Source organism: Rattus norvegicus, chromosome 1 (assembly GCF_036323735.1).
Source record: "Rattus norvegicus strain BN/NHsdMcwi chromosome 1, GRCr8, whole genome shotgun sequence".
NCBI classification, from domain to species: Eukaryota; Metazoa; Chordata; class Mammalia; order Rodentia; family Muridae; genus Rattus; species Rattus norvegicus.
The window spans coordinates 270,184,290-270,211,660 of record NC_086019.1 but is presented as its reverse complement, the minus strand read 5'-3'; the positions used below and the strand labels follow the sequence as shown (position 1 = coordinate 270,211,660).

At 45.4% G+C, this 27,371-nt stretch overlaps 1 protein-coding gene across 9 annotated transcripts in view; it reads right to left on the bottom strand.

The window, feature by feature from the left end:
- Positions 1 to 3,366: 3,366 nt before the first annotated feature.
- Positions 3,367 to 27,371, bottom strand: part of Grk5 (G protein-coupled receptor kinase 5) — a 193,981-nt gene continuing 169,976 nt past the window's right edge. For 6 of the 9 annotated variants that reach the window (XM_039088800.2, XM_039088827.2, XM_039088810.2 and 3 more), the window contains 10 exons: positions 26,488 to 26,551; positions 25,451 to 25,591; positions 22,478 to 22,668; positions 19,586 to 19,623; positions 17,982 to 18,071; positions 15,732 to 15,940; positions 12,897 to 13,034; positions 9,310 to 9,447; positions 8,731 to 8,862; positions 3,367 to 7,383 (listed from right to left, as the gene is read on the bottom strand). In XM_039088800.2, the coding sequence (XP_038944728.1) occupies positions 7,285 to 7,383; positions 8,731 to 8,862; positions 9,310 to 9,447; positions 12,897 to 13,034; positions 15,732 to 15,940; positions 17,982 to 18,071; positions 19,586 to 19,623; positions 22,478 to 22,668; positions 25,451 to 25,591; positions 26,488 to 26,551 (1,240 nt within the window). In that variant the 3' untranslated portion in view covers positions 3,367 to 7,284. The remainder of the gene's footprint in view (positions 7,384 to 8,730; positions 8,863 to 9,309; positions 9,448 to 12,896; positions 13,035 to 15,731; positions 15,941 to 17,981; positions 18,072 to 19,585; positions 19,624 to 22,477; positions 22,669 to 25,450; positions 25,592 to 26,487; positions 26,552 to 27,371) is intronic. The other 3 variants (NM_030829.2, XM_039088820.2, XM_039088828.2) reach the window with 3 other exon arrangements.

Sequence of the window (27,371 nt, the reverse complement as noted above, 5' to 3'; positions counted from 1 at the left end):
TAGTTGAAGTTCAGACATCTGTTGCTTATTAAAAAGTGGAATTGCTCTCCAGGTGAGAGAATTCGCCTCAGGCAGGGATGAGTTCCCTAAATTATTTATCCAATACAAATGTGGTCAGCCACGAAACCATATACATACAACCAACAAAGATGGACTTAGCAGGTTATATTTATATATCTCAGCGTATTTATTCATGTTTTTAACAAGGAAGACATTGGAAGCAAAGTTTTTGGGAAGGGGTGGATGGAGGACAATAGAAAGGGGAAGTAATGTATTATCTTTTAACTAAAATGTCTATGGTAGTGGCTTGGCCTGATACTGTTTGTATTCTGATGTTAAATGATGAGCAGTCCATCACGTACTCAGGTGATAAATATGAACCTTCTCTCCGTTTTAACTGGTCAATAAAGGCTAGAGCATGATTGGGCAGTGGAAGGGAAAGGTGGGACTGAAGGTTTGAGAGTGTAGGGCAGGTAGAGAGAGGGAGAAGAATGAGAGGACAGAGGAAGAGGAGAAGCCATGATGGACCAGAACCATGTGGAGAAGTCTTTAAGTAGCAAAGGGTCTTATAGCTGGGGAATAAGATCTGACCAATCTAGGCATATAGCTTATAATTACAATAACTGGGTTGTGTGTTTTTCAATATGGGCTTATTCATTGGTGCACCTTACATTGGGCTTAGAACCAAACTAACCTGAGATAAAAACCTATCCCCCTCGCCCCCCAATATAAACAACCAGGGCTGAGCTCTAAAGTTGCAGCAGGATGGAAATTAAACACAGAGCAGGTCTAAGGGGTGCCACAACACAGTTGGGGGACCAAGGACCCTGGGACATGATTGCCTTCACAGCTAAGAACCAACAGTTGGGGAAAACCAGCAGCTAACTTTCCAAGGCCCTCTCACAGGCACAGCAGGCTGATCCAGGCATCTCCACCCAAGCGATCCCTCCCATGCTCACTTTTCCGTTTCTCCCGAGTCTTAACAGAACACAGAACTGTCAGACTCACTCTCACAACTACTTGCACTGTAGGCTGCCTGAGATCAATGCACAGGCTGCCAGCTGCAAGACAGATGGCTCAGAAGCACAGGAGCCTCAGGTCTTTCTTCAGTAAGAATTGTAGTGTCATTAATCGAACAGCAGAGGGAGACAAAGGTATAAGAAGCTCCAGGTCAGGTAGACTTATAAACTGATAGTAAAAAAATTTGTTAGATACCTAAAGATGAGAAACAATAAATATCTTTTGGCTTTTATGGGATGCTATTTGGACTTGTTTGAAAGGGATAGATTTAAAGGAGACTGACACTTTGCCAGTTATTACAATGTTAAGTATGGTTTACTATGCCTTCTCAAAAGGCAGGGCCCTAGATAAAAAAAATTACTAACCTTAGAAAAGGGATTAGAAGATCTTATAGGACGAAATGCAGGAAAATGAAGGTTGTAGAAAGGAGCTGGAAAAGATGCTAGAACAAAAGATGCACAACTTCACAGATGAGACTGAACAACAGAGAAAGAAATTTAAGACATGGCAACATGGCCTAGAGGAAACACTAGAACTAAAGGTACAGGAATTTATAGGTCAAGATGAAAAACAGAGAGGAAAATGAAGGCTGGAGATAGGAGCTAGAGGGCACTAGAGCAAGAAATGCAACAGCTCACATATCAGACTGGGCAGGAGAGAGAAAATAATAATGAGAATCAACACTTGGAGGAGAATCTTTTAATTAATCAAAATAAACATCAGAATATTAGAATTACAATATAAAGAAAAATTAAAATGTGGAAGCATAACCTTGGAGGATATGGGAACTTATGAATGAACAACAAAAGCAGAGGTGTGAAATACAAGCACAGACCTTAAGGGAGGATCTTAAAATATTAGAGAAAATACTCAAGTAGAGACAGAAGATTAACATTAGAGAAAGCCAACCAAAGGCTGTCAGAAAACAAATTTTAATTTATCTGGTTAGTATATAACAAAGACCAGCAGATGATGATCATCCACAAAATTATCAGGAATTTGAATGGCAACCTGTGGATGTGTTAGAACTGAGAAAATTTAAGGAAAGTGTCACTTTGGAATGCATCTGTTGCCTGTAAAACAAATCCTGACTTCTTGGGCTATTATAGAATAATCCCCCAGGACTGGAAGGATATGGCAAAAGCAGTATTAGAACGTGGGTCGCATTTACAATGGTTCTCATGGTAGAGAGAAGTAGCAAAGGAGAAGAAGCACAACAAAATAAAGTCAGAGGTATAAATATTTCTACAGATCTGCTGCTTGGCAAGGGTCCTTTTGCTGAGGTAGAGGTGCAGGCTGAATATGATGAAGAAACTTTGACATTATGTCACTTGGCAGCCATAAAGTCCTGGGACAATGTTGTGGAGACAGGGAAAAGACTTGAACCATTTTCTCAGGTCATGCAAGGTCCAAAAGAAACATTCCTTGCCTTTTGCAAAGGTTGACTTCCAGTGTAGAAAGGAGTATACTGGATCCATTAGCGAGAAAGGCACTAATTGAGTCTTAGCTTTTGAAAATTCAAATCCTGAATGCAAAGAAGTAATCAGTCCATTGAAGGGAAGGTCAGCCATCAAGAGATGGGTGGGTCAGACATACAGTTGATGTTAGAACTCGGTCACCTGATATGACCTTAGTAGAAGCCATCACTAGAGGCCTTGAGACAATCCAAAATCTCAAGTGTCTTAATTGTTGTGTGTAGGGTCATTTCAAAAGAAACTGCAGAGAAAACCCAAAGGGAGCCAAAGCTGCCTGGAATATGCAAGAGATGTGGCAAAGGCCAACCTTGGACTGGGGAATGTAAATCAACAACAGACAAATGGGGCAACACTTTACCAAAAGACTCCCAGGGGGACCTCTCACAGGCCCCAATGTCAAACAGGGAATGTTCTCTTTCTCAGGACAATTAAACACCACTACTCTGAAAAACATGGGGTCTGCCCCCATCTTCACTCCATATCATTAAGGATCCAGAGATAGGCAGGGGACCAGGTCCTCCAAGGCACAGGCCTGTATGCTGCAAATCCCATGTTTTTACTGTGTCCTGTAGGAGCCACTTGGTGTAGCTCTGACAGTCAACTTTGTTCCCATGGCTAAGAACCGACAGCGTTTGGGTTCAAAAGCAGATGGTCTATAAGAGTTCTGCTGGCCTCCTTATGTTCTGCCTACCAGAGTTGGGTCATGTGATGTCAGTTCTAGATATGGTCAGTATGTGGGCCAGATTTGGGCAGGGTGGAACTGGCTTGAGAAAAGGTTAATGGAGGGTCACAGCAGACAGTGTGGGCATTTTTCAGGCAACTGTCATACAGAAAGAGGTCAGTGCCTCCACAGAAGGAAAGAATTGCAATGTCATGATCATTAAGGAATTTATTTCTCTATAAAATAACAGTGGTTGTGGCTAGACAAGGCGGCACTGTGACATAGTGAACGGAACATGAGAGGTTTAGAGCAGGTTTACAACAAAAGCTGTAATCATTGACAGTAACCTCCAAGATGGAACCGTATTCATTTATTAATGCTAAAATCTCCTGGAAAATAGTTATAATAATATAACAATGCCAGTAGCCACAATGCCCTTCTAATGGACAACATTTACTTGTGATCTACTATAGGATGGTGTGTCAATGAACTGGAAAAATGCCCAGCATCTTCTTGTAGGATAAAGGATACTTCTCTCCTAGGGTGAGCTAGTTTGTCATAGATTAAATCATTGTCCTGAGTCGAGACTTTTCAGAGGAGGCACCACATGTGCCTATGCAGGATCTAGCCTACATGCCTGTCAATTTCGATAGCTGGGTGGCTGGTTGTATAAATAGGTACAGAAGGTGGTCCAAGGGTAGGCATACCAATTGTAGTCTGAAGGAAGAGGCTTTATACTGTTTTTCCATAGCAAAATCTAAGCAGCAATAAGGTTTTATCTCAGGGTACTGGGTTATGAAAACTGGAGACCCTTGGAAAGGGTAGAGCGAGAAAAGCAAGCACACAATAGCTCACGAGAAGAGTCCAGTGTTGAGTCTTTTTTTCTCTTCATCTCTTGTAAACTCTAGTTGTCCAAAGAAGCTGCCACCATTTCCTTTATCAAGGCTTAGAATGCGAGGCTACAGGAGGCTGCAATGCCTGCCCTATGTTGAGGTTAGTAGCTCCGTGAATTTGATAGAAAGTAGAGCCAGGTTTTCAAGAAAGTACATGGTTCAAAAGAAAAGAATGAACTTCAACAGCGGGGCCAAGTTCCACGGAAACTTTCTGACCTCAGCTTTCTTAGGGGCTGGCCTCAGCTATGATCTTATTTGCTCCTCTACTGCAAAGATGTGCTGTGCACATGCCCCCATGCATGTGGACTCATCAGAAACATCATGAGTCAGCAACTGTGAGGCATGCCTGTTACTGTAGCTACCTGTCTTGTGTCTGTGTGGCAAGCCTCTTGCTGCCTGCCCCTCTAAGAGGACAACACATTTTAGAGACCAGCCCTGCAGCTGCAGCCAGACTCAGCCCCTAGACAGTTGGGTGAGCATAGAACCTTGTGGTTCAGGCTCAAGTAGAGGACAGACACCATCCTCCTGGAAGATAGGGATCAGGTCTTCTTGATATTCTGGAATGATATTCTGAGGCCTCTCCTAAAGGTTTTAATGGACATTGTAAATCAGAATGATCATAGCAAAAGGCCTATCTCCCAAACAGCAAAAGCAGAGAAGCTTCTCAGTCCAAGTCAGTGGAAATTTTGTGGAAAAAAAAATGCCACACTCGAAGAAAGGCTCTTTTGCAAAAAGCTCAAATGCACAACAGAGTGTCATCTGTTCACTTATCTACACATACTTTCTCCTGGACAGGTGAAAGAGCAGAGGGCTTGTTTCCATTAAACAAAAGAAAAAAACCTTCTCAAAAGGCAGCTATAGAAACAGGCAGGAGAGCCAGTTCTCTTGTTATGAGGCCATGAGTTAAAGACTGACACATGACTATCCTTACCTCCCACAGGCCTCTCAGGACCTCATGATGGCTCTTGGTAGCCAGACTTGCATTCACTTTTTAGCTTACTGGGGATTCTCTGCTGCAAATGGACATTGCTTTGACTTGGAGGCCTAAGGAAAAACTGCTTCCTAAGAGTTACCTACTAGGCAAGAGTTAAACGGCCATGGATGGGGAAATGGAACGAACCTGTAAGGAGGAGGCAGAGGTTGTGTGTGGCTGGGGCTGATGACCATCCCAGGAAGATGATAATTCTTCTTTTCCTCAAGGAAGAAGTGTCAGCAAGGGCTCGATTATCTGGAGGTACTGAGTGTCCTGCGCCCCAGTAGAGCCTGGATATGGTCGTTAGCATTTGCTTCATGTTCAGCCCAAGAAAAGTTCAGAAGTAGCCTGGAAGCCTGGCTTGAAGTTAATCTTGCACCACGGAGCCTGGCTGTTTCTTCTCTCATGGTTAAATGATTTCAGGGTGATCATTCCCAAAGGCTCTTCTCTAGCAGTGAGCCCTGGGAGAGCTTGGAATCAAAGATATGAGACTGGCATGCTCGGGATTTTCCTCCTGACAGACCCAAGCCCCAAAGTTGTAGGTCCCTCAAAAAGACACATTTGGAATGGCCTGGGGGACGGTTCTCAACACTATAGTATGGGGCAAGGGGGCAAGGGGATATGCACCTAGGTCTGAGATGCTTAGTAAAGATAGTTTCCATGATAGTATGCACTTGTAATCTTAGAACTCCAGAGGCTGAAGCAGGAGGATTTTGTGTTTGAAACCAGCCTGAACTACAAAATGAGGATCATCACATAGTAAGCTTGGGGTATAGACCAGGAGTCCGCATTGTAACAGGGGCTGATTCAGGTAGCACCTCTCTCACCCTGTTAAAAAAAAAACAACCCAGTAATTGGTGGCTGAGACCAGTTTTGAGACAGTCATACTCAGAGTTTCAGCTTCCCAGGGAGCAATGAGTCTAGCTGCTTACCCTGTCCTGGTGGGAAGGTGAGATCAAATGTGTACCTTGTCACCTCCAAGGACTTCAGGGGCTAGGTGACAACTCCCCAGGGATAGAAAGGTAAGCTCAGCAAGTCTTACAGGAGTGACTTTTGCCTGTGACTTTGAGGTGCCCAATTAGAACCAGCCTCTGGTCCACATCTCCTGGGGAAGTGATAATGAGATTGTCTTATATTCAACTGGTGCCTGGGTTTGCTCTCAGGCATCCTATTCCTGGTGAGATGACTTCCTTCACAGAAGCCAACAAATATGTGGGGTTGCATGAAGGTTCATGGTCTGGTGACCAGTTTGCTGACCAGCCAAGGACTAAACAAACCTGGAGGTAGTCACTCAGGATGGATCCTAATTCATACTTTTCCATAGTCCCACAATTGAGAACACTTGGGTTTCCATGACTAGTCATTTTCATCAGTACAAACTCCTACAAAGAATATATAACAGAAGTCCCCAAACACAACAGAAAACCACTGGTTTTAGCAGCCAAGATCTCTATTCCAATGATTTAGGATTCCTTACCCTCCATGTGGATGCCCTATAGAACGAGGCCAATGAAGCTGCAATGTCAAAAGCTTGCCCATCTTACCAATGATGTCATAGCTCATAAAGAATGTTTGGGTTGGGAGATGGCCCAAGTGCATTCTGTCATTTCATTTAGCTTGTTACAAGTCAACAGGAGAGTGATTAGCTACAAGGAGGGGAAAACAGCTAGAGAGGTGGATGTAGGTAGATGTAATCAGGTCTTTAAAGGTAAAAGGTGAAATAGTTTCTATATTTAATAAAAACATTTTCTCTTTTGAGGCTCTGGAAATCTAGAGTCACATTTTTGTACCCCCCCCCATCTAAAATGTCTTAAAACACATGGCTTAACAGTGGCTGCACAGAAAATATACACCCTCGAAGTCTGACTTTCATTTAAATACAAATATACAAAATGTAAACAGAGACAATAGAGAAATTTACAAAACTTTCCTTTAAAAATAATAAAGACAAAATTCAGTTCTAGTTGGGATGCTATTAAAATCCGTGCAAGCTGTCATATCCCATTGTGTTTCTATTGCAATGTTCAACAAGGAAAATTCTAGTCCACCCCAGCTTGGGGCCACCTTGGAAAACAGACCTGAGTGGAAATTTCTTTGAGAAACTTGGAGGTTTGTTATTGGGGGAACAGTATCCTATCCTGGTTCCCAGTGGAGCTTTCCTGGCCACTGAGCCACAGTGGGAGCTCCCCTGGTTACAAGTTCTGCTTCCAAGTAGAAGGCTCTGAGCTGGTTCCACTTTTGACTTCAAGGCCAGAGCTGAAACTAGCTGCTTCCAGTGGAGTTTGAATTGATGTGGTTTGAATTTATGCGGTGGTTACAACTGGTCTTAGGAGTAGGTGAACTCTTGGAATTGTTTTGATGCTGAGGAGAAGAAAGGAGAGAGTCAGTTCTTGGTAAACTCAAAGTCTATGGATGACTCATTAGTGGTAGCTATGGAAGCAGGGGAAGTAGAAGCCAGAATGTTCCAGCCTGCCTCTCTTTGCTTTTGTGCATTCTCCCCAGCAGACCCAAGTCTACTGGCTGCTCCTTGAACAGAGGATTTTATCTGGTACCTGGGAAGATCCATGATCTATAAGCAGAGGGAAAGAATAATTTCTTTCTAGAACTTGTAGTTTTACTTGATGGAAACGTTTAAACATTTCATTGTATTATAAAACCATGACTATATTACAGAGTAGGATGTGAAACTTACATGAACTTCTTATTGAAAACACACAAACTTGGCAGGGGGCAGAGCTAAGACTGAACTTACCATAAGCCTGAAGATGCTTCCTGCCATTTCCCAGATAACAAATATCCTATGTGACTTAGGGTTAAGTTCTTTGACTTCTCTCAGCCTCAGTTTATGTAACTGAAACAGGTCAACGGAGCCCATAGGCATGTTCATACCTCACAAGGACACCCAAAGGTAGTGAGTCCGCTGCTCTCCTGGTACACAGGAGGTGACTAACACACAGTGGTAGGATGAATGAGTTGTTGGATGGAAGCTGGATACAAGTGTCTCATATAGTGCATCTCTGTAAATAACTACCTTCATCCCTGTTACCTGAGGTAGAGACCTAAGATTTCAGGTCAAGGGACCACAGGCACACCCTTGTGTAGAAGACAAGTAGAGAGGGGCTCCCTAGCTCTAAGATGAGAATCACGGGGCTCCAGCATCTTGAATGGCCAGGACAAAAGGGGTGCAACTGCACCTTTGTAGCTGTGGAGTGGGGCTCCTGGGTTATCTTCCCCAGAGTTGTTCTTCCGTTTGGTCCATATCAATCCTTCCTTTAGGCATAAGCTTTGAGGGAAAAAAGTCTATTCCAATGGGAAAATTCCTTAGGCTGCTAGCAAGTACCAGGGTTGAACAACAGGACAGTGTTCCTAGTCTGAGGTGGTTTTGCTATGCAAGGGGCACTTAGTGGTGACTATTGGAGAAGAGGAGCTGGGTTTACCTGTGTCTAGTGGGCAGAGGTTGGTAATGTTCAGCATCCTTCAGTATACAATACAGCCCTGTGACAAGAACCAACTTCCCTGTGCCAGCAGTATTGATGTGGGTCCCGGTCCCTTCCGTCTGCAGGGGTCCCATCACCAACAAGGGTATTGGGGCTTTGGACAAACTAACAATTCCAAGCTACCAAGCCACCCAGGCAGGAAGCATTCTGAAGCTCTGGGGTATGGAAGGGGGCTGAAGCCCCCACGCTAAGGCCAGGCTGGCTCTCTCACCTGACGCCTGAAGAGTCTGTGGAACAGCCCTTTCTTTGGTGGTTCTGGAGGCTGACTTCTGTTCAGGTCTGGTGAGAGGGTACCGTTGGGTCCGAACACATTCAGCTCCTTGAAACATTCTGTTTCTATCATCTGGAAAAGCAAAACAGAAATACCGTGCTCCCCCTGTAGCGCCTCCCTCTGGGATACATTCTCTCCCGCACTGCTGGCTCCTCTGTAACTTACTAGAGAATTCTACCCTAAGAAGAGAATCTACCAGAGGTACACTCTTCCCCCTCCAAACCAAATTCTACAGCTTACTTGACTATCATCCCTATAGCATTCAGATCAGTTGACTTCCTCAATTTAATATTTGTGCCTCCAGAAAATACTCCATTTTCCCTTCCATTTCCAGTAGACCTTCTGGGAAGAAACCTTGCTGTTTTCAGCACCTGTTCTCTCTCAGCTACGCTGTTAGCTTCCACACCCACCCCAGCCAGCCCCTCTACCCTACCCAGTGACCCTTCTATGCACTTGCACTTCCATTTTCTCTGAACATCTACCCTTCTTGGAGAAAAGCTGGTGGTATGCCTTGCCTACCTCGTTTTGCCATGGGATTGGCACAGAGCCTGTGGAGAACTTTGAGTAGAAGTCATCGTCCGTATGGTCCAAGTTGACACCTTTCACAGTGGAGAACTGCTCTATGTCCAGCACATCCTTGCAGTATACAGCCCGGGGCTATAAGAGACAGAGGGCTCCATCACATGGGCCCTCTCTGGGGCTGTCAGGTCCTCAAGCCTGGCCCTTAGGATTTTGATGGAGAACAGTGGGGACATGTTCCTAGGCTTCCTCATTTGGGTCCTCAGACTGAGCTTCCCTCTCTCAGATCCAGCAAGGGGACCAGGTTCTAGTGAAATGAGAGCTAGAGGTACCCAGCTGCCCAGTCCAGAGTTCCTTCTTACTACAGCTTATACACATAGATCACAGACCTGTGGTCTCCTTCTAGGTAAGTCCAAGTAGATGAGAGGTTACCTCTGTGTCTAAATTCACACTCTCTGTGATTCCAGAGAGTGTGAAATCTCTGGGCACCTCAATCATCAGCTGTCTTGGCCACCGAGAAGCTCAGAGCATCAGGAAGGAAGCACTATTTCGAATACCTCCTCTTTTAGAAGAGGGGTTGTACTTATTACATTTTGGGAATCTGTGGTTCATTCTTCTACAGAGAGAATGGATGCTTTGGACCTAGCATCAGAGCAAAAGCACAAGAGGGACTCTGCTTCAAAACATGCCAGAGAGAGAAGACAGCCAGAGTATGTTCCAATTCCTTCAAATGCAGGGCAGTAAGCCATGTGTTCAATACAGACTCTGAAGCAGGTAGTCTCCACTGTGAAATTTAGGGGCCTTGGGAAAAGCCATCTGTGTCTTCAGAGCCTTAGTTTTCTTCCTGGAAATCGCAATAATGGAACACCTGGGCCATAGTGCTGCTCGAATGTTGCTGCTGTGCTGAGTATGAGCTGCTGTGACAATGTGGCTCTGCCCTGGTGGGACAGGATGTGCCTGCTGGAACTAAATACCCCAGAGAAGGGCGGTTGCCCAGGGGGAGCTCCCTTTATCTGGGGAGCGATTTGTAAGGGTGGGACTGGGAAGAGAAGAGGGAGGGGGCTGTGATTAGGATATAAGTGAATACAAAATTAAAAATAAATAAATTGAGTCAACTAGGGCCAGGATCACTACACATGCTAAGCTCATGTAGCTGGCCCTGGTATGCATTCAGGAACTTGGGAGTTGTGATTGCCCTCTCTGAGATATACAGATAAATTTTTTTTATTGATAAAAATGTTTGTATTGATAAAAATTTATCTCAACAAGCCAAAGCCTACCAGGCTATTATATTCCTGGTTTTCTTTTTAGATACATTTATTTTGGCTTTGAAAAAAGTCAAGTGAAGTGAAAAAGATTAAGCCAGTAATAGTGCCTATGAATTATGAATGTGGCTACTACCTGAAGGTCAGGAGAACTATGAATGGGTGGTTGTGGGCAGAGGATAGACAAGATGGGGGTGGTCATCATCTTCTTCTGGGGCCCACAATTTTCCTTCACCACCTACTCCAATGATATGTTAAGGGCTTTGGCTGTCCAGAGCAAGGGCCATGTGCCATGTGGACCATTTACTATGGGTCAGGGAAAGGGAATATTGACTTCTATACAGTACACTGAGGAGCCCTGAAACCTAGTTGTGGGGGGGGGGTGCTGTCACACCCAGGGTGAACAACTATGCCTGTTTGTTCAGTACCTCAGACTTCTGGCAATAAAACAAGGACAGTCCCAGATGGCTAGCTGCATTGATTATCAGAGATGCTCCCTCCCATGCAACACTCCATATCCTGGGGAACACTTTTTCAGCTCTGTTGCCCCCACTACCTCCCCTCCCCTCTCCTCCCATTCTTTTCCTGTGACTCCTAGTCCCGATTTTATTTAAGGGGTGTTTGCTGACATTTCACTTCTTCAGACTGAGATTTCCATGGAAGAAATAATCCAGTATCCCTTGGAGCCTGGCACAAAGCTTGGAGCATGTGGAGAGGCTTTGAAATATATCCTATGTCATGAGTGATCTCACCCCATCACCATAGCAATAGGTAATCCAAGGACAGGAGGAGGTTGCGAAGCCCCAGCCTACAACTGTTGTGTCCTTGCTGTTACTCTAGACATTGTCTAGGGATGTTAGTGGCTCTACCACAGCTCTCAACAAACTTAAAAATACCTACCAAACAACAAAATTTGAAAAATTCTGGACAAAGCTTGGTCCAAGACCATTTGGGACCTAAGTATAAGATTAGTATTTCTTGGGGTGGGGCAATTTCGGGTGCCATTCTTAGGAACACCATACCCTTCCTTTGAGACAGGGCCTCTTGGTTTGGAGTTCCCAATTCTGCACGACTGGCTGGCCAGTAAGCCCCAGAGAGCCTCATGTGGGTGTTGAGGATTGAACTCAAGTCCTCGTACTAGCAAGGCAAACAAGCGTGTTATTAACAAGACATCTCAGCTGCTCTACCCATTTTTGAGATAGGGTCTCATGTAGTCCAGGCTGACCTTTCAAACAGGCTGTACAGCTAAGGATGATTTTGAATTTCTGATCCTTCTGCTTCCACTTCCTCAGTGCTGGGATCACAAGTGTGATTCCGCCACACCTGGTTAGTATGGTGCTGGTTGGACCTATGATGTGGATGCCACATCTGGCTACAGAGGTCTCCAGTGGGTGACCATGGACACTGTTCAGCATCCAGTAGCTAGTCCTGGCTCCTCGCATCTGCTACTGCCCTCCTCCCTGGATGATCAGGGAACCTTCACTTACAAGAGAATACCAAAGATGCAAAGATTGTTCCTTACTTCCTCACTGCTGTGCAAACAAATGGTTAACAGCTGGTTTTGGGAGAGGGGTCTGAGAAAGCTCTGATTTGTATTATTCACCAGCTGCTAAGGTGTCAACATCCCCATCCTGGTCTACTGCAGGCTCTTGTCCTGAGGTGACTGAGAAGAGGGCTGGGAAGATATTCCTACCACATCCGTCAACTTTCATGAGCTAACACAAGCTAAGTTCCCATCCCCAACGTTTCTATAGCATCCATAGTTCTTGGCTCCATCCCCAAGGCCCCAACAAGGAACCTTAATCTACTGGGACTTTGAAAGTTTACAACCACAAAAAGTCCTTGCTGGGTGGGGCTCCTTTGTGAATGTGAACCTGATGCTATGCAGACCTAGTACAGTATCTTCCAGGAGAATCTTAATTGAACCGGACAGTGGATGTTCAGTTAAACTGGGATGGTCCTCAATACTCATTTTCCATTTTGGTCTCATTTCAACCTTCAATATATCTGGCAGATTCAGAAACAGGAGGTGTCTTGGATTTCATTGGATTTTCTAGGACCTGAAGGTTGTCTAGGCACCTGAACAACCAGTAAGGGGGCTCCAGGGTTCACATGCCATCTGTACATTCTGACATCGAGATCTGTAACATGGCCACAAAGTAGCCAGAGTGTAGGAAGGGGCAGTGAGCGATCTTTGGTACTCTAGGAGGGCAGATGGGTTAGCCGATTTGAAGTGCTGTGTAAGGCACACTCAGGATACAATAGGAAGCATGGCTTGCAGAAATGACTTTAGAGCTCCTGGGAGCAACAGTGGCTACTTACATCTGGAACGAAGGGAGGGTCCAACATCCCAGCCTCCAGGCGTTTAAAGTTCATGTTCCTGAAGAAGGGGTGCCTCTTGACCTCGGCAGCCCCCTCCTCCTGGCAGCCCAGCCTCTGCTTCGAGTCTTTGGTGAGCAGCTGTGACAAGAGAGTCCTGTGAGGCCATACGATGGGCCTTTCCATGTGCCCAGAGGCCAGAAGGACAAAGGGGCATCTGTGACTGTAGCTCTAGCCTCCCCTGGAGTCTGCAGCTCGGGGGGGGGGGGGGAGATATCTCCGCAGTCAGAAGAACTGACGTATCAGCAGAGAAAGCACCAGATCATACCTTTGTCATGCTTTCAGTTGCCTTCTATACCCTATCAGGTTAGTGTCTACATCTGGGCTTCTTTTCTATTTTATTTTGTTTTATAATGTTTACTTCTTATTGTGTGTGGATGTATGTGCCACAGCGTGTGTATGGGGATCAGAGAACAGCTTTGTGGAGACAGTTTTGTCCCTCTACCTGTCAAAGGGGTTCCAGCCTTAAAATCAGGTCACCAGGCTTGCATCAAAAAAAAAAAAATGCTTCACCTGCTGAGCCACCTCTCTGGCTCCAAGTTTCTCTATTCTAGATGTAAGTAACTGGGCTATGCTCTATCCATTCCAAGACACACCAAAGAAGCAAGGCTGTGCAGTGGCTGAGCCTGTCAATGCAGCCCCTAGAGCCCACAGTGCTGGCAGATTGGACATCATCTAGGATAAGAAGATTGAAAAACGGATGAGAGCCGGGGTTGGGTTGCTTCTCAGCTTCTACCAGGAAGGAATGGCAGCTAAACAAGACTTCTGCTTTCCAAAAGAAGTGCTAGAAAATCAGGTTTTTAGTATGAAATCTCTTCATTTGAAAGCTTGGTTGTTAAGTTAACATTTGTCTATATCTAAATTATGCCACCCAGGTAGAACAAACCATCCACCTGTATAGTGTCAAGGATGATATCAGGTGTACATTAGCAAGAGAGAAGGTGTGAGTGAGGTGGGAGAAGGCAGAGTAGGTTCCCTGTATGTGGAGGGAATTACTCCCTCCAGAGTATGATCTGGAATGACTAGGAGATTCAAATGGTAAAGAACTCAAGGGAGTGTGGGGAAGGTACACGGACGGGACTCAGTTTCAGGATTTGACCCAAGGGACAGGGAAGTTGGATGTGTGGACTTCTCTATCTCAAGGGGCATGTCGGACAAGACAGAATGGAGAACACCTTCCCTGCTGTTTGTGCTGCCTCTATGGTCTACAGGTCAGGCATTGCAGTAGCCTGAATAAATAAAGGAATAAGAGCAGAGTAGCCAGACTGAGATTCTGTTGGATTATAAGAGGATAAAGTCCAGACCAGAATCCAAGACCCCAAGAGTAAGGCTTGAGGTTTCTGGTGGCACTTCCATGTAGCAAAGATCATTTGGCACTTTTCAGCCAACACCTTTCCCCCAGTGGCCACAAGGGGGCAGGAGAGGGACAGCTTTGGTCCTCCTTACAGCAAGCGCTCCAGCTTACAAAACCTAGGGTTGAAATGGAGGTTTATGGGGAAATGGAGTGTTGGTGATAGGGGTAGTGGTTAGAAGTAGAGGTCATGCTTGCCTCATTCTCTCAGTATGTTCATGTCCCTGTTGATGTTTCTTGAGATTGGCTTCCTGGAACTCCTAACCCTGACCTAAGACTTGTTATACCACATAGATAGCTGACCGTGACATAACAAGTATTACTGGCCGCCATTTCTCCCCATCCCTAACCTCTGCTGCCTATTCCTTCACTACCTTATCCTGACTGCACTGCTCTGACAGTTTGCTGCAGTGCTTCTTTGAGACTTGTTAGCAGGTTATGGGGTTGGGGTCTATATGTTACATGCGTTTCTTCATCATGTCTTTTACACGTCAGTGGCAAAGGGACACTTCCTGTAGATATGATCAGAGGACAGATCTAGCCCCAAATCCTTACCATAGCTTTATGACACAGAAGTAGCCAAGGCAAGGGCGGTTGCAGAAAAGGGATTACCTGGGAGTGGGGTAGCTAAGCCCCCAGGGTTCCCTGGTCCTCTGAATATAGAAGCTTAGTTACTTCCCTTCAAGTTTCCAGTCCTGATCTCTTCTAAGCTCCATCCTGGGCTACTGGTGTGTGTGCACTTGAACTTTCCCCAGGGCTACTTGAGGACTCAGGAAAGAGGCCCCTTTCAGGCTAGGCTTCTCTGCTGCTCAGGGTACATACAGTGTGGCTCTAGAGGAAGGTACTTTGCCACATAAGCTTGTAAGTATGTGGATCTAGGCAGTCAGGTCCTTTCTGTTCCCATATGGTTGGCACCAGAGGGCATCTTCCTGTGGTGAGTCTTAGGAGACTGAGAGCCAGGCAGGAGCAGGAAGTAGCTGACTTCATACCAAATCCAAGGAAGGGCCTAAGGACCAGAGTTCACCTTGGCTGAGGGGGAGATCTTATAGCCCCCACCACTACTTCCTCTCTCTAGCTGTCCAGTATCCACAACTGGACCCAACACACCCAAGTCATTCTAACCTCTTCACTTGAAGGTCCTGCCCATCCGTAGATGCTGTTATACCACCTTGAGCTGAGACCACCTTTCTGCTGAGGGGACAGGAGGCCAAGTTCCAGGGCAGGAACTTGCTTGGGAACCAACTTTGGCCATTATCTTTATTCTTTGCTGACTTTCAACAAGGCTACATACCTTCATGGGTGCTCACCTAAACCCCCATTCCTTGATTCACGGGGTATCCTGTCCGATATGTCAGCTGTTCTAAGCAGAGGTGGAGCCACCGCTGGGCAGCAGCCTCTGGGCAGCATCTGGCTTACCAGGAGCTTACCATGTTGCAGATGGACTTGGCCTCTTCAGAGAACTTGGGGGAATACACTTCCTCAGTCTCCAGCACCCGGCGATCCACCTCTTCCCGCTTCACCTTCTCCTTGCGGCCTCGGAATGGTGACTGGCCCTCGATCATCTCATAGATGAGGCAGCCCAGGCCCCAGTAGTCAGGGCTCAGGCCATATCGCTGGTTGTTCAGAACTTCTGGGGCTGAGACAGAAGGAGGGGAGAGAGTAATGGACGACTGGCAGCAGAATGCAGCCTAAGCACACAGTCCAATGCTGCTCTTCATCTCAGCAGTGCCCCAGGGCGTAGCACTCTCACAGAAATACTGGAGTTTTAAGCTGAGGCTGCTTCCTTCCAACCTCCAACTGCAACCCAGCAGGTGTGTAAACACCAGTTTGTCCAGAGAAAGCCTTCCCTAATGTGCTTCACTGTGCCCAATTCTGGCAGTAGCTTCAGAACTCTGATTATGGTGGATGGAAATGTCTCCTCAGACAGAACACACAATATAGTTTTCACTGCTTTGTCCCCAGTGACAGGCATGACACATTGCAAACATATTAATTTCAATGAAGAAGAGTGCCCATCTAAAGATTAAATTCAATCTACTTGAATGTTGGGTCATCTTTTGGGGGGCGAGGTGTAAGAGAAGGCTCAGTGGTTAGCAGCATAAACTGACTGCTATTGTACAGGACCTGGGTTTGATTCCCAGCTCCCATGTGGCAGGTGACTCCAGTTTCAGGGGACCCAACACTCTCTTCTGGCCAGTGTGGGCACTAAATACACACAGGGTATACAGACACACATGCAAGCACAACGTCCAAACACATAAAACAAAATCTCTTATTGTATCTTCACTACCACTTTGACAAAATGATTCATAGGTTAACCATAGATATACAAAAGAGACCACTACATCTTGAGGCCATCCAGAATGAAAATCAGAGTCCATATATAGACCAATCATTTAGCACTGTGTCCAAAAGGAGAGCAATGCAAATGTGTAAGCATGTTTCCACATGGGTACATGGGTAGGTGTATCTGTATTTATACGTCTGCCCATCTGTCCTTCCACGATGCATATATCCACCATCCATTTATCCATCCCCCATCTGAGAAGCTCCTTACAGGTGTCATAAGGGAAGTGAACCATGTTTTCAGATAAGAATGAAAACCTTGTATAGATGGACTTCATCAACCTGGATCAGATTTATTCCCGATGTATTTATTTTGAAAAAAAAAAAGTTTCCTGGTGGAATACAATCAGTGCACAAGAAAGCACAATTACATTGAAATTCAAGTTATGGTAGTGTAATTCCTTCCAAGGAAACAGGTTCTAGAGATAGGCTACCTGTTCTAGCGTAAGGGCCTAAGGGTCTGGCCTGGTCTCAGTCAAAGAGATAACATAGAGGTCATTTGGGCTTATTAGCCCCCTCTGATCCTGGCTATGGGAGCTTTTGGGGAGCTTCTGGCTATAGGAGTCATTTAGATTTCTAGCTACCTCCAGTCCTGGTTGTAGGAACTTGATATGGCCTGGCTCAGCAGATAACACCAGGCTCTTAACCACTTCCAATTCTCAGCTTTCTGGATGGAAGAACAGGTTTTTCATCTTTCCCACTGGAAAGACGATCCCATTTGTCTAACATTCCTGGTTTCTCTGCAGATTTGTGGGTACAAGAACCTTTGTGCTATGAACCCAACACCTATCCATCTACTCTCTATATAGCTCTCAGATCTACCAGAATTCTCACCGTCACACACAAACATATCCCAGTTTGCCAAGTGTTTTGTTGTCTGGGACCTCAAGAACCAGAGATAATATACTGAATGCTGTATATCATCTGCGGGTGCAGGCCTGGGCAGAGGGCAATTGGGGCTGGGTCTAGAACTTTCAGGGGACTCTGACACCCGCTAGGGTCTTCTCAGGAGTCTCTTCAAAAAGTATCTCTATTGGACACTTCATCCAAGTAGATCCTACTTCAATAAGGGCTCCCCTAGAAATGCTGGTGTTAGGCTCTGGTCACCAAACTCCTAGGATGGCTTGTTTTTGAGACCTAGGTTGGCCTGTGGTTAGGGACTACCGAGAACTCAGTTTAGGTCATACCTTTAGTCCTAGTGTACCACCCTACCAGGTATTTCTGTGGAAGACCAGCATAGCAAATCTGACCAGCAAAACAAAAACTGGGGGATTTGGGAACGGATGCCCTTGGGGAGGCTCAGTGTGTGATAGGCACAAGGTATTACTCACCCATGTAGCCAACAGTGCCTACCCGGCCACGGATAAGGTCCCCCTCAGGGATCTTCACAGCCAGTCCTAGGTCTGAGATCCTGATGTGGCCTGTTGGGGACAGCAGGGTTAAATGGGTTCCTGAGGTCATGTGGACACCCTGGTCAGGGCCACAGACTTTCTAGGCTTCTGTCCAATGAAGATGTGACATCGGTCTGTTCTCTCAGGGTAACTGTTTAACGAGTATAAGTAAGATGTGTAGAAACTGCACACGATGAGGGGAATATTAATAAAGATTCAGAAAGACGCTTAGACAAGGCTGGCCACTGGCCGACCTGACACATTTAATGCCCCAATGAGCTTCCGGAAAGGCTGAGGTCACAGAGTTTAAAATGTCCTGGCTGATTCAGTGGTTGCTTCACAGGAAAAATATGAGGTTCTTGACATTTTGCAACAATTTGCTTAAGGGGAAAAAATTGTAAAGCAATTTGGGAAGCCACTCCCTGCCTTCCTGATTGGTCTTTGGAGGTGGTTTGTTTGTTCCCCTTCAAAGAGATGGAGAAATGAGAAGGGTGGTGCCTGGCCTGGAATCTGAGTTCAGAGTCTACTCCCAAGACCCAGGCAGCATCACACTGAGAGTTCTATTTCTATCTCTGTCACACCTTCTAGGCAGGGTTATGGCTACATTTCATATTCATGATGGAAAACATGCCTTTGTCCATAAATGCCTGTCGGGCCTGAGTGGCTCAGATGGCCTGTGAGTACCAGCAGTGGACTGCCCCTTGTGGGGCTTCAGTGTGAGTAGATAATAGAACACATGTAGCCTGGACCTCTCAGAGGACCCTGTGCTCCCCAGTCCTCCTCACATAGCTCTCTCCAGGTCACCAATTGTGGGTGAACATGCTGTGTGTCCCAAGAATATGCAGAAGACTAGGTGTTACTGTCAAGGTCAAGCTAGTTCCTCTGAGCCCTCAGGCCTATTATACACAAGATAGACACTTGGATGCCACCTCTCCTGTGGAGATGGGAAGAGCTAGTCAGGTACACGGGAAAAGTACTCTGTAGGCATGAGAGACTGAATGTGTGAGGAGCTGCTTCCCACATGCTAGCACCCAAGAGCAAGTAATAATGATAGTGCACAAATAATGACATATTTACAGCTGGTTAGTGTCAACAGCTGTTTTCATTGGGCCATCATGAAGTACCCTCACCATGTACGTATGCATGTGTGTGTGTGTGTGTATGTATGTATGTATCTATGTATCTATGTATGTATGCATGTACACATGTATCCTCTCCATAGTGGTCAGGATAGTCCTGAGGACTCTACCTCACAAACTGAACAAGGAGCAAGTCAAATAGCATGGGTGCTCAGTGATGACACTGGCTCTGATGTCACAGTAAACTGAGCTACTCTGCTTCATGAAGTAGGAGCCTCCCTCAGGCCGAAGAGTAAGGTACAGGAGTGAGGTCCTCTGTCCCATGGACCTTCCCATGGTCCTGGCCCCACCCCTCCACTCCTAAGAGCCTCCGCAATCCCTGGCTCTGAGTATCTTGTAACACTAGTCTCAGATATTGAAACAGAAAAGACCCCCCAACCCCACGTTTTCCAGTCCCCGACTTACCATAATCATCCAGCAAGATGTTTTCTGGTTTTAGATCTCTGCAGGATGAAAACAACAGGCATCTGAACATGGCCATTGCAGGCAGTAGGCCTAGGTATCAAAAGTTATCTGCCTCCTATCTCTGGACTGAGGTAGTCTGGTTTCTCTAAGTCAAGACCATTATGGGCTCATTTTTCTCCTCCAAGTAATTTAACATAAATGTTGGGGTTTGCCATTGGCTAGGAGGTTAGTAAAGGCCAATTCTGGTGCTTGTCCTTTACACAAGTGGTTCAGGGGGCAGAGGATACTGGCTAGTATGGTCAGAGACTCCCTGGAGGAAGAGGCTTCCCTGGGAAGACTGGACGTCACAGGATAGCCTGTGGTCAGAGCAGGTCCTGGAAATAAGTCACAAAGCCCAGAGCATCAGCTCTACCACTGGGAAGAAAGCTGTAAGGTGGAGATAGACTAGAGCAAACATTCCTCCTATAGATGGAGTCCCAGGGAGCTGGCATATCTAAGTCCAGCTGTATCAAAGCCTGGAAAGCAGCTCACGCAGAAAACACAGCTGCCAGTGCAATTGGGCCGCTTCACCTTATCCCCAATATCTCCTTTCCTCAGAGACAGGATCTTACTCATAAAGGGGAACCTCTGTCTTACTAGAGAGAACAGGCAGAAGATGCTGGATTTCCCAGTAAACGCTGGGTAAAAGAGCAGCTTAGATGGGGGTATGTAACACGTTGTTACATCCCAGGAGTGATAATACTGGCATCTGGATGGAGGCTCCAGTTCTGTACCAGCCAGCTTCGTTTACTTAATGGCAGGTGTCCTTGTGGGTGGTTCATGTATCCTAATCCTGGGCATTCTCACCAAATGAGGTGGGTATTTTACATATCCTTTTTTAATTATAAACTGCCTTTGCTGATTTAGATCATTTACATGGGTTTCTTTTGATATGCTAGTAATTCTAAATAAGGACAAGAACTCTCACCTCAAGATACCAGTGGCCATGTGCTGGAAACCACAGCTTGTCAGAAACCACCAGACAGGATCAAATTCACAGACAATCCAGAGTAGGAGGTCAGGACAAGGAGAGATACCTCAGGCCAGTGGTTCTCAACCTGTTATTCTCAACCCCCTTTGGGGCAGGGGTTAAGTGGCCCTTTCACAGGGGTTGCCTAATACCATCAGAAAACGCAGTGCTTATCTTACAATTCGTAACAGTGGCAAAATTAGTTTTGAGGTAGCAATGAAAGTAAGTTTGGCTGGGGTCACTACACGAAGAACAGTATTAAGGGTAAAAGCGATAGGAAGGTTGAGAACCACTGCCTTAGGTCTTAGTGCTGCCCTAGAAGAAAGGAATGTGGAACTCCAGGGTTGCCCACCCAACTCCAACACATTTTCTTTTAAATAAAGACAATCACGGAGGCTCTTTGTTTTCAGCCCTTAGCGGGAATCTTCTAACTTCTTACTTCAATTAAAAAAATAAAAAACAAATCCCAGAAACAGAGGGACTAGAGCCATGGAGAACATTCATTTGTAAAAACCTCTTGGAGTACCAAGATAATCTTTACCCAGAAATCCATGTAACGTCAACAGACCCTGTGGGTGCCTGAGGGTCTGTGAGGACTGCAGGGTCCCTATGCTGACAGTGCCCAGTGACTAATAATATCACTCAGTCCCTACCTTTCAGGCACTTATCATAGTTTTTTATTTTTTTATTTAAATTTATTTTTTTAAAGATTTTATTTTATTGTATATGAGTACACTGTAGCTGCCTTCAGACACACCAGAAGAGGGCATCAGATCTCATTACAGATGGTCGTGAGCCACCATGTGGTTGCTGGGATTTGAACTCAGGACCTCAGGAAGAGCAGTCGGTGCTCTTAACCACTGAGCCATCTCTCCAGCCCATCATAGTTTTTTAAACAGTGGTGGAATTTAATTTGCTACAACAATTGTATTCCCGTAGATCCCTTGAAAAATGTGATGTAACAACCAATATCAAAACATCAGTCCCTTCTCCTGAACACATAAGGGAGTAAGACAATATTTATTCAAAATGCAGTAGGGGAGGCAGGAGAGATGATTCAGCGGTTAAGAGTATTTAATATTCTTCTAGAGGACCAGAGTTTGGTTCCCAGCACCATATAAGGTAGCTTACAATTATCTGTAATTCCAGCTCCAGGGGAGCCACTGCCCCTTCTAGACTTAGCAGGTATGGATGCAGACAAACCCACAAACACATACATGTGTAAGTTTAAAAAAATAAATAAATAAAAATAAAGTATTGGGTGTGGTGGCACATGCCTTTAATACCAGCTCTCTAGAAGCAGAGGCAGACAGACCTCTCTGAGTTCGAGAACAGCCTGGTCTACATAATGAGCTCCAGGCCAGTTCCAGGTCTACACAATGAGACCCTGTTATCAAAAATATAAAATAAAAAAAAAAGTTCAGGAGAGGCAACAAAGCTTTAAAAAATCCTCTGCACTCTAAGGATACCATGAAGCCCTGCTCACTGTGAGAATCATTTTGATATGGGGTTCTATAGAGTCCAAGCCATGGCGGTATTGAGAGGGAAGGAAGGTGAAGGTTAGAGCGGGTTCAGGATTGGGTATGGCAGAATATGTGATGTCCTTGGACAGTGACCCTCCACACATCTCCCTGAGACTGATTCCAGATAGTAGTTACCAGGATCCTCTGAGTGGGAAAAGGATGACAGGGTGGCAGTGATCACAACCTCTCCTTGGAGGAGGAATTTGGAGAATATAATTTTACAAGGTTGATTTCTCTACTCATTAGAGACCAGAGACACCATAAGGAGAGTGGTCCATCTCACTAGCTGAGTTCCTGGGGACCATGGGACACTGCTGGAGGGATGCAGGGGCCCAGCCAGAGTCTAGGAACACTGCTCACCTATAGACAGTGTTCTCACGGTGTAAGTCTTCCAGGCCACAGAGGATCTCAGCTGCATAAAACAAGGCTCGTTCTTCCTCAAAGCCAGGATTTCCCATGTTGTAGATGTGAAACTTCAGGTCACCTCCATTCATAATGGTCAGAACCAAGCACAGTGCATCTTTGGTCTCGTAGGCATAGGCCAGGTTGACCTGAGAACACAAGAGCAGCATTACAGTGGGGTCACAGCAACTGTCATCAACTGATACCTCCTTCACTGGGATCAATAAAGCTGGGAGGTAGGGAAGTGGAGGGTACAAAGCAGCTCATACCCTGTGCCTACACCTCCTCTTGGTTATCCTGCCTGCTTTCTCTCATACCCAGTGAAGAACCTGTGCACTGATCTTCTGATAATTGGCTTAAAGTAAAGGGCTGAAGGGGACATGGGCCGGTAGAACCCTGTCCTTCCAGAAAATCTACCAGGGTGATGACAGCTCCCATACCAGAAAAGCATGTGAGTGCATAAGTTTGTTAAAACTAGATGTTGCCTAGTTGGCTAGTCAGAAAAGCAAAGCAGAGTGGGGTGGCCCTTCATGCTGAAGGACAGGCAGTGAGGATTTTGGGAAGAGAACACAGCTTTGCAAAAATCTGTGTAGGACATGTCAACAGACACGTAACTGGTAGATTCCTGATTCCCAAGGTGCAGTGGATGAGGCAGGTGATGCTGGACTGAGGTGACTTAAACTGTGCTGTAGTCTCCACTTTGGGAGTTTGCACAAATGAAAGCTGGCCACCAGTGGCCAGGACAGGGACAGGCCAGGCCATAAAATTTGGATGTAAACATCAGGAAGAACAGGATTTATTTCTGAAGAAAAGAGACAAATTGGCAGCAGAGGTGGCATGAGCTCACAGGCACTGGGTTCCACGACCAACTGTTGGAGCTGAAACTCTTCCTTCTACACCTGCCCACGTGAGCCCCGGGAAGGGTCCAGAACATGTGTCATGGTTTATATGAGTGTCCTCTGAAGGTCCACTGGTACTCAGGGTGGTGCTACTGGGAGGTGAGATGACTTTTTGGAGGACTGTAGGTCACTGGGAGCGTCCTAGAAGGTGACTATGAGACCACACTACCTCTTTTCTCTTTATTCTGCTTGTTTTGATTTCTGGTAAATAGTTCAACAATGAGGTTACTTGATGTTGGATGGGAGCCTCCAGAATTGGAAGCCAAAAAAAAAAAAATCTGTCCTTTCTATTAGTTAAATGTCACAGATATTTTCTTATAGTGACAAAAGCTGACACCAAGTGGCAAAAGTTGATACCAAGTGTTACTGTGGGAACTCTCTTGCCAACGGTAGTGGATAGACCCCACTTAAGGAAAGTCTGGCTATCAAAATCAACAGACCTTGAAGATGTGCCAGCCCAGGCTTGTCAGACATACGATGCTTTTCTTAGTACGACCCACCAGCACTCCCTTCACAGATGAGGCCTTAGTGGGCAGCATCAAAGTGACAACCCAAAGTCAAAATAGCCCAGGTCAAACCAGGCCGATATTAGTTTTGTCCAAGTCTTCCTTTGAGGTAACACTGAATTCTCTACTCCTCCCTAAAGACAGAATGGCAGATGAGATAGCCTAGAATCCTCCCCAGAGACCAAAACTTCGGTCCTGTTTGAGCATCACTTCATAAAACCATCCTCCTCTGAGGAATGACCACAATGATGGCATCCTTCCTTTGTCACACAGTTTAACTAGGGCAAGCTAGTTGGGAACAACTTTCAGAGAGTGTGCATAGCTCTTACTAAAGAGATTCCTCTGCTATGAATCTATACCATGGCTACATTCACAGAAGCACTCCAGGAAATGTTTGAAAGTAGACATCACAGTGTGGTTGGTTGAGGTTCACAAATGAGAAACAATTTCAGTTTGTGGGGTTGGGCTATACTGAGAAGTTATGTCTAGCTTTTTTTTCTTTTCTTTTTTTTATGTCTAGCTTTTTTTAAAAATGGGAAGAACTAAGCTGTAGGTCTAAACAGAGGAGGAAAAAAATCAACAACTGCGGGGTAAAAATCATCATAGCGTAAGATGTATAGGATGGTCCTAAAATACATAAAAATAATACATAAAAATAATAAAGTACATAAAAATAATAAAGTATGACTGGAGTAACTACTCAAAGAAGAAGGTGTTTGTTTTTACTGTGTATCTTCCTATGTCATTTGAATTTTACCTTTCATATACATTAATTTTTATAAGACTAGAGAGATGGCTCAGTAGTTAAGACCATTGGCTGTTCTTTCAAAGCACCTAGGTCCCATTCCCTGCACCAACACAGCAGTTCACGACTTTGTGTAACTTCAGCATCTGGGGATCTAACGTCCTGTTCTGGTCTCTACATGTATGTGGTACACACACATATACATGCAGGTAAAGATTCATACTCTGAAAATAAAAATATTAGTTTTTATAACAACATGTGGAAGAAACATATAGAATTTACCAAATATACATTCACCTCCACGCTCCCCAACCTCCTCTGCAGGGAGCGTGTCCCTGAGATGACTAAATGTGACCAGTGAACTACTATAGAAGCATGGAATGCCAGTCCGGCTGAGGCCATGAGAAGTTCCTGTGGAGACCCACCAACATTCTTTCCTGACTCTGATTGGGGTAGCCAGTAAGTGAAGAGGGGAGTTCAATCTGACTAGACTTGATGTGGCTTTTTTCTGTGTGTAGCTACATAAAATTGGGGCTAATTTGTTACTTGGGCAGTGCCTAGTCTACACTGACCAGGAGGTACATAAAATATCATCCCAGAGATCCTGTCGGTACCTAGAATTGCTTGTTCAGTTCACTGGGGAGTCCATAAGGTGGCCATAGAAGAAGAGATCTCAGAAGTGGGGAGGAGTTATATTGGAGGGCCATTACTACTTACAAGGCAAGAAAGTCCCAGGAAAGTACCGGAAGAATGGGCCTGTGGATGGACCCTGGACACTCACCACAAACTGGCTGTTGACTTTCTCAAGAATCTGCTTTTCATTGAGTGCCATGGACTCTCCTTTCCTTTTTTTGATCCTCTTCTTCTCTAAGCGTTTGCAAGCATACATTTTACCAGTGGCCCGAACCTGGCAGGCACAAACCTGCAGTAGGAGAGAGATAATCAGGTCATAGTACATTCTACAGTGGTCTACCTAACTTCAAGGCCAGGATGTCAGGTTTCTAGAGCTGAATTGGTGGGGTCAAAGCCAACAGGTCTGCCCTGTGGTTGCTGCAGTTCAGGATATCTAGCTCTATACGCAGTGCTGCTTGGACTCTGTCCTTAAGAACCAGCTGAAGGACTCCTCCTTCCCTGAGAAGACTCCTAGCCTTGAAAGTACTAAACTGGCCATGGCATAAAGTCAGGTGACTAGTTAGAGGCATCAGGTGCTACCTACCCCCCATCAAGTATAACTGAAATTTTTGCTGACAGCTAAAATAATTTGTTTGGGGGGGATAGTGAAGGAAGAGCCTTATGAATCCTAACTTTATAGTAAAGGAATGGGAGGAGGCATTGAGAGTTTAACACTAGTTCTGCTCTTTACTGGCTTGTGACCTTGCCTAAAACACCAATCTTTTCTGAACAGTTTTCCTTGGTTCTAAAATGAAAACAAGGCTGGCCTCAAATATTGAGTGTTTACTAAATCTCAATTCCTATAAGTAAGATACACCAACGGTATCACCTGAACTCCTCATTGGCCAAGGTTTTTCAGTACCCTCATGCCCTTGAGTTTCCCTCCTCAAACACAACCCAGGTAATGACCTATCGTTCCCTTCAAGTCCCTACTTGAAGCTGGCAGGAGAGAATCTCCACTTCATCTGCCTGTTCAGGGCAGCAAAGGTTCTGTTACCCTCTTTTCTCCCTCAATAGTGTGTCAGTACCCAGGCCAAACCCTTCACCCTCTCTCTTTACTACAGAGGGGCAGGACAGAGCAAGATCCTTCTGAAAGCACTACTGCTCTTACAGGGTGTTGAAGGGAGCCCTTCAATGCTCACTCACCTCTCCAAAGCCCCCTTTGCCCAGCACTCGGTACTGCCGGAAAGTGTTTTTGGTCACTGGTTGTCTGGAAAAATATCAAGAATCTGATATTTATCTCCTGAAGTTAAGTTTTAAGACCCATAAGAAACAGACAGTGTTGGCAAGGAACAAGCCCAGGGCATGTAATGTCTTCCTCTGAGGCTGTGCTAGAGACCCAAACTCTGGCTCTGTTTACTAGGAAGCTTGCTAAGAAGAGCAGGAAGAAGGTTTGGAAGAATAAATCCACAGTGCTTAACTCTATTGAGTCAGGACAGTCCCTCTGCAGGAGCTCAGCTAAACCCAGGCAACTAAAGGCTCCCTTCCTCCTGACAACATCCCTTTGTTCTCAAATTCACAGCCTGTGGCCAGACTCATAAGGACACCTTGCCTTGGGTGGGTGAGGTTTGGTGATCAGAGACTACATAGGCACACATAGCCTTCTCAACACCTCTAGGGCTCAGCCTACTTATCAGGGGACCACACTCACTGCTCTGGGCATCCATTAGTGAGTGCACCTTGCTTAAAGCAAACTTTGCTGGTACGAGCCCAAGTACTCTGTGATCATCAGCTCTAAACCCCTTTTTCACAGGGACTGCTTTGCTGTATTTATCCATGGATGTCCAGGACACTAGAAGACCCTGAATGGCCAAAGAGGTGGTGATAAAATATCCATCATTTTCTGTCTCCCTTTTTCCAGTTATGCTGGCATAAACATGTACAATACACTGACAATAAACAGTCACTACTAGTGCAGAGCTCCTCTACTAGAAAAATGATTTCCTGCAACTTCTTAGGAAATTCTTAGTTAACACTGGGAGGGGAAAATCCCCTTAACGTTTCAATAGCATGGTGTGAATCGGTCATGA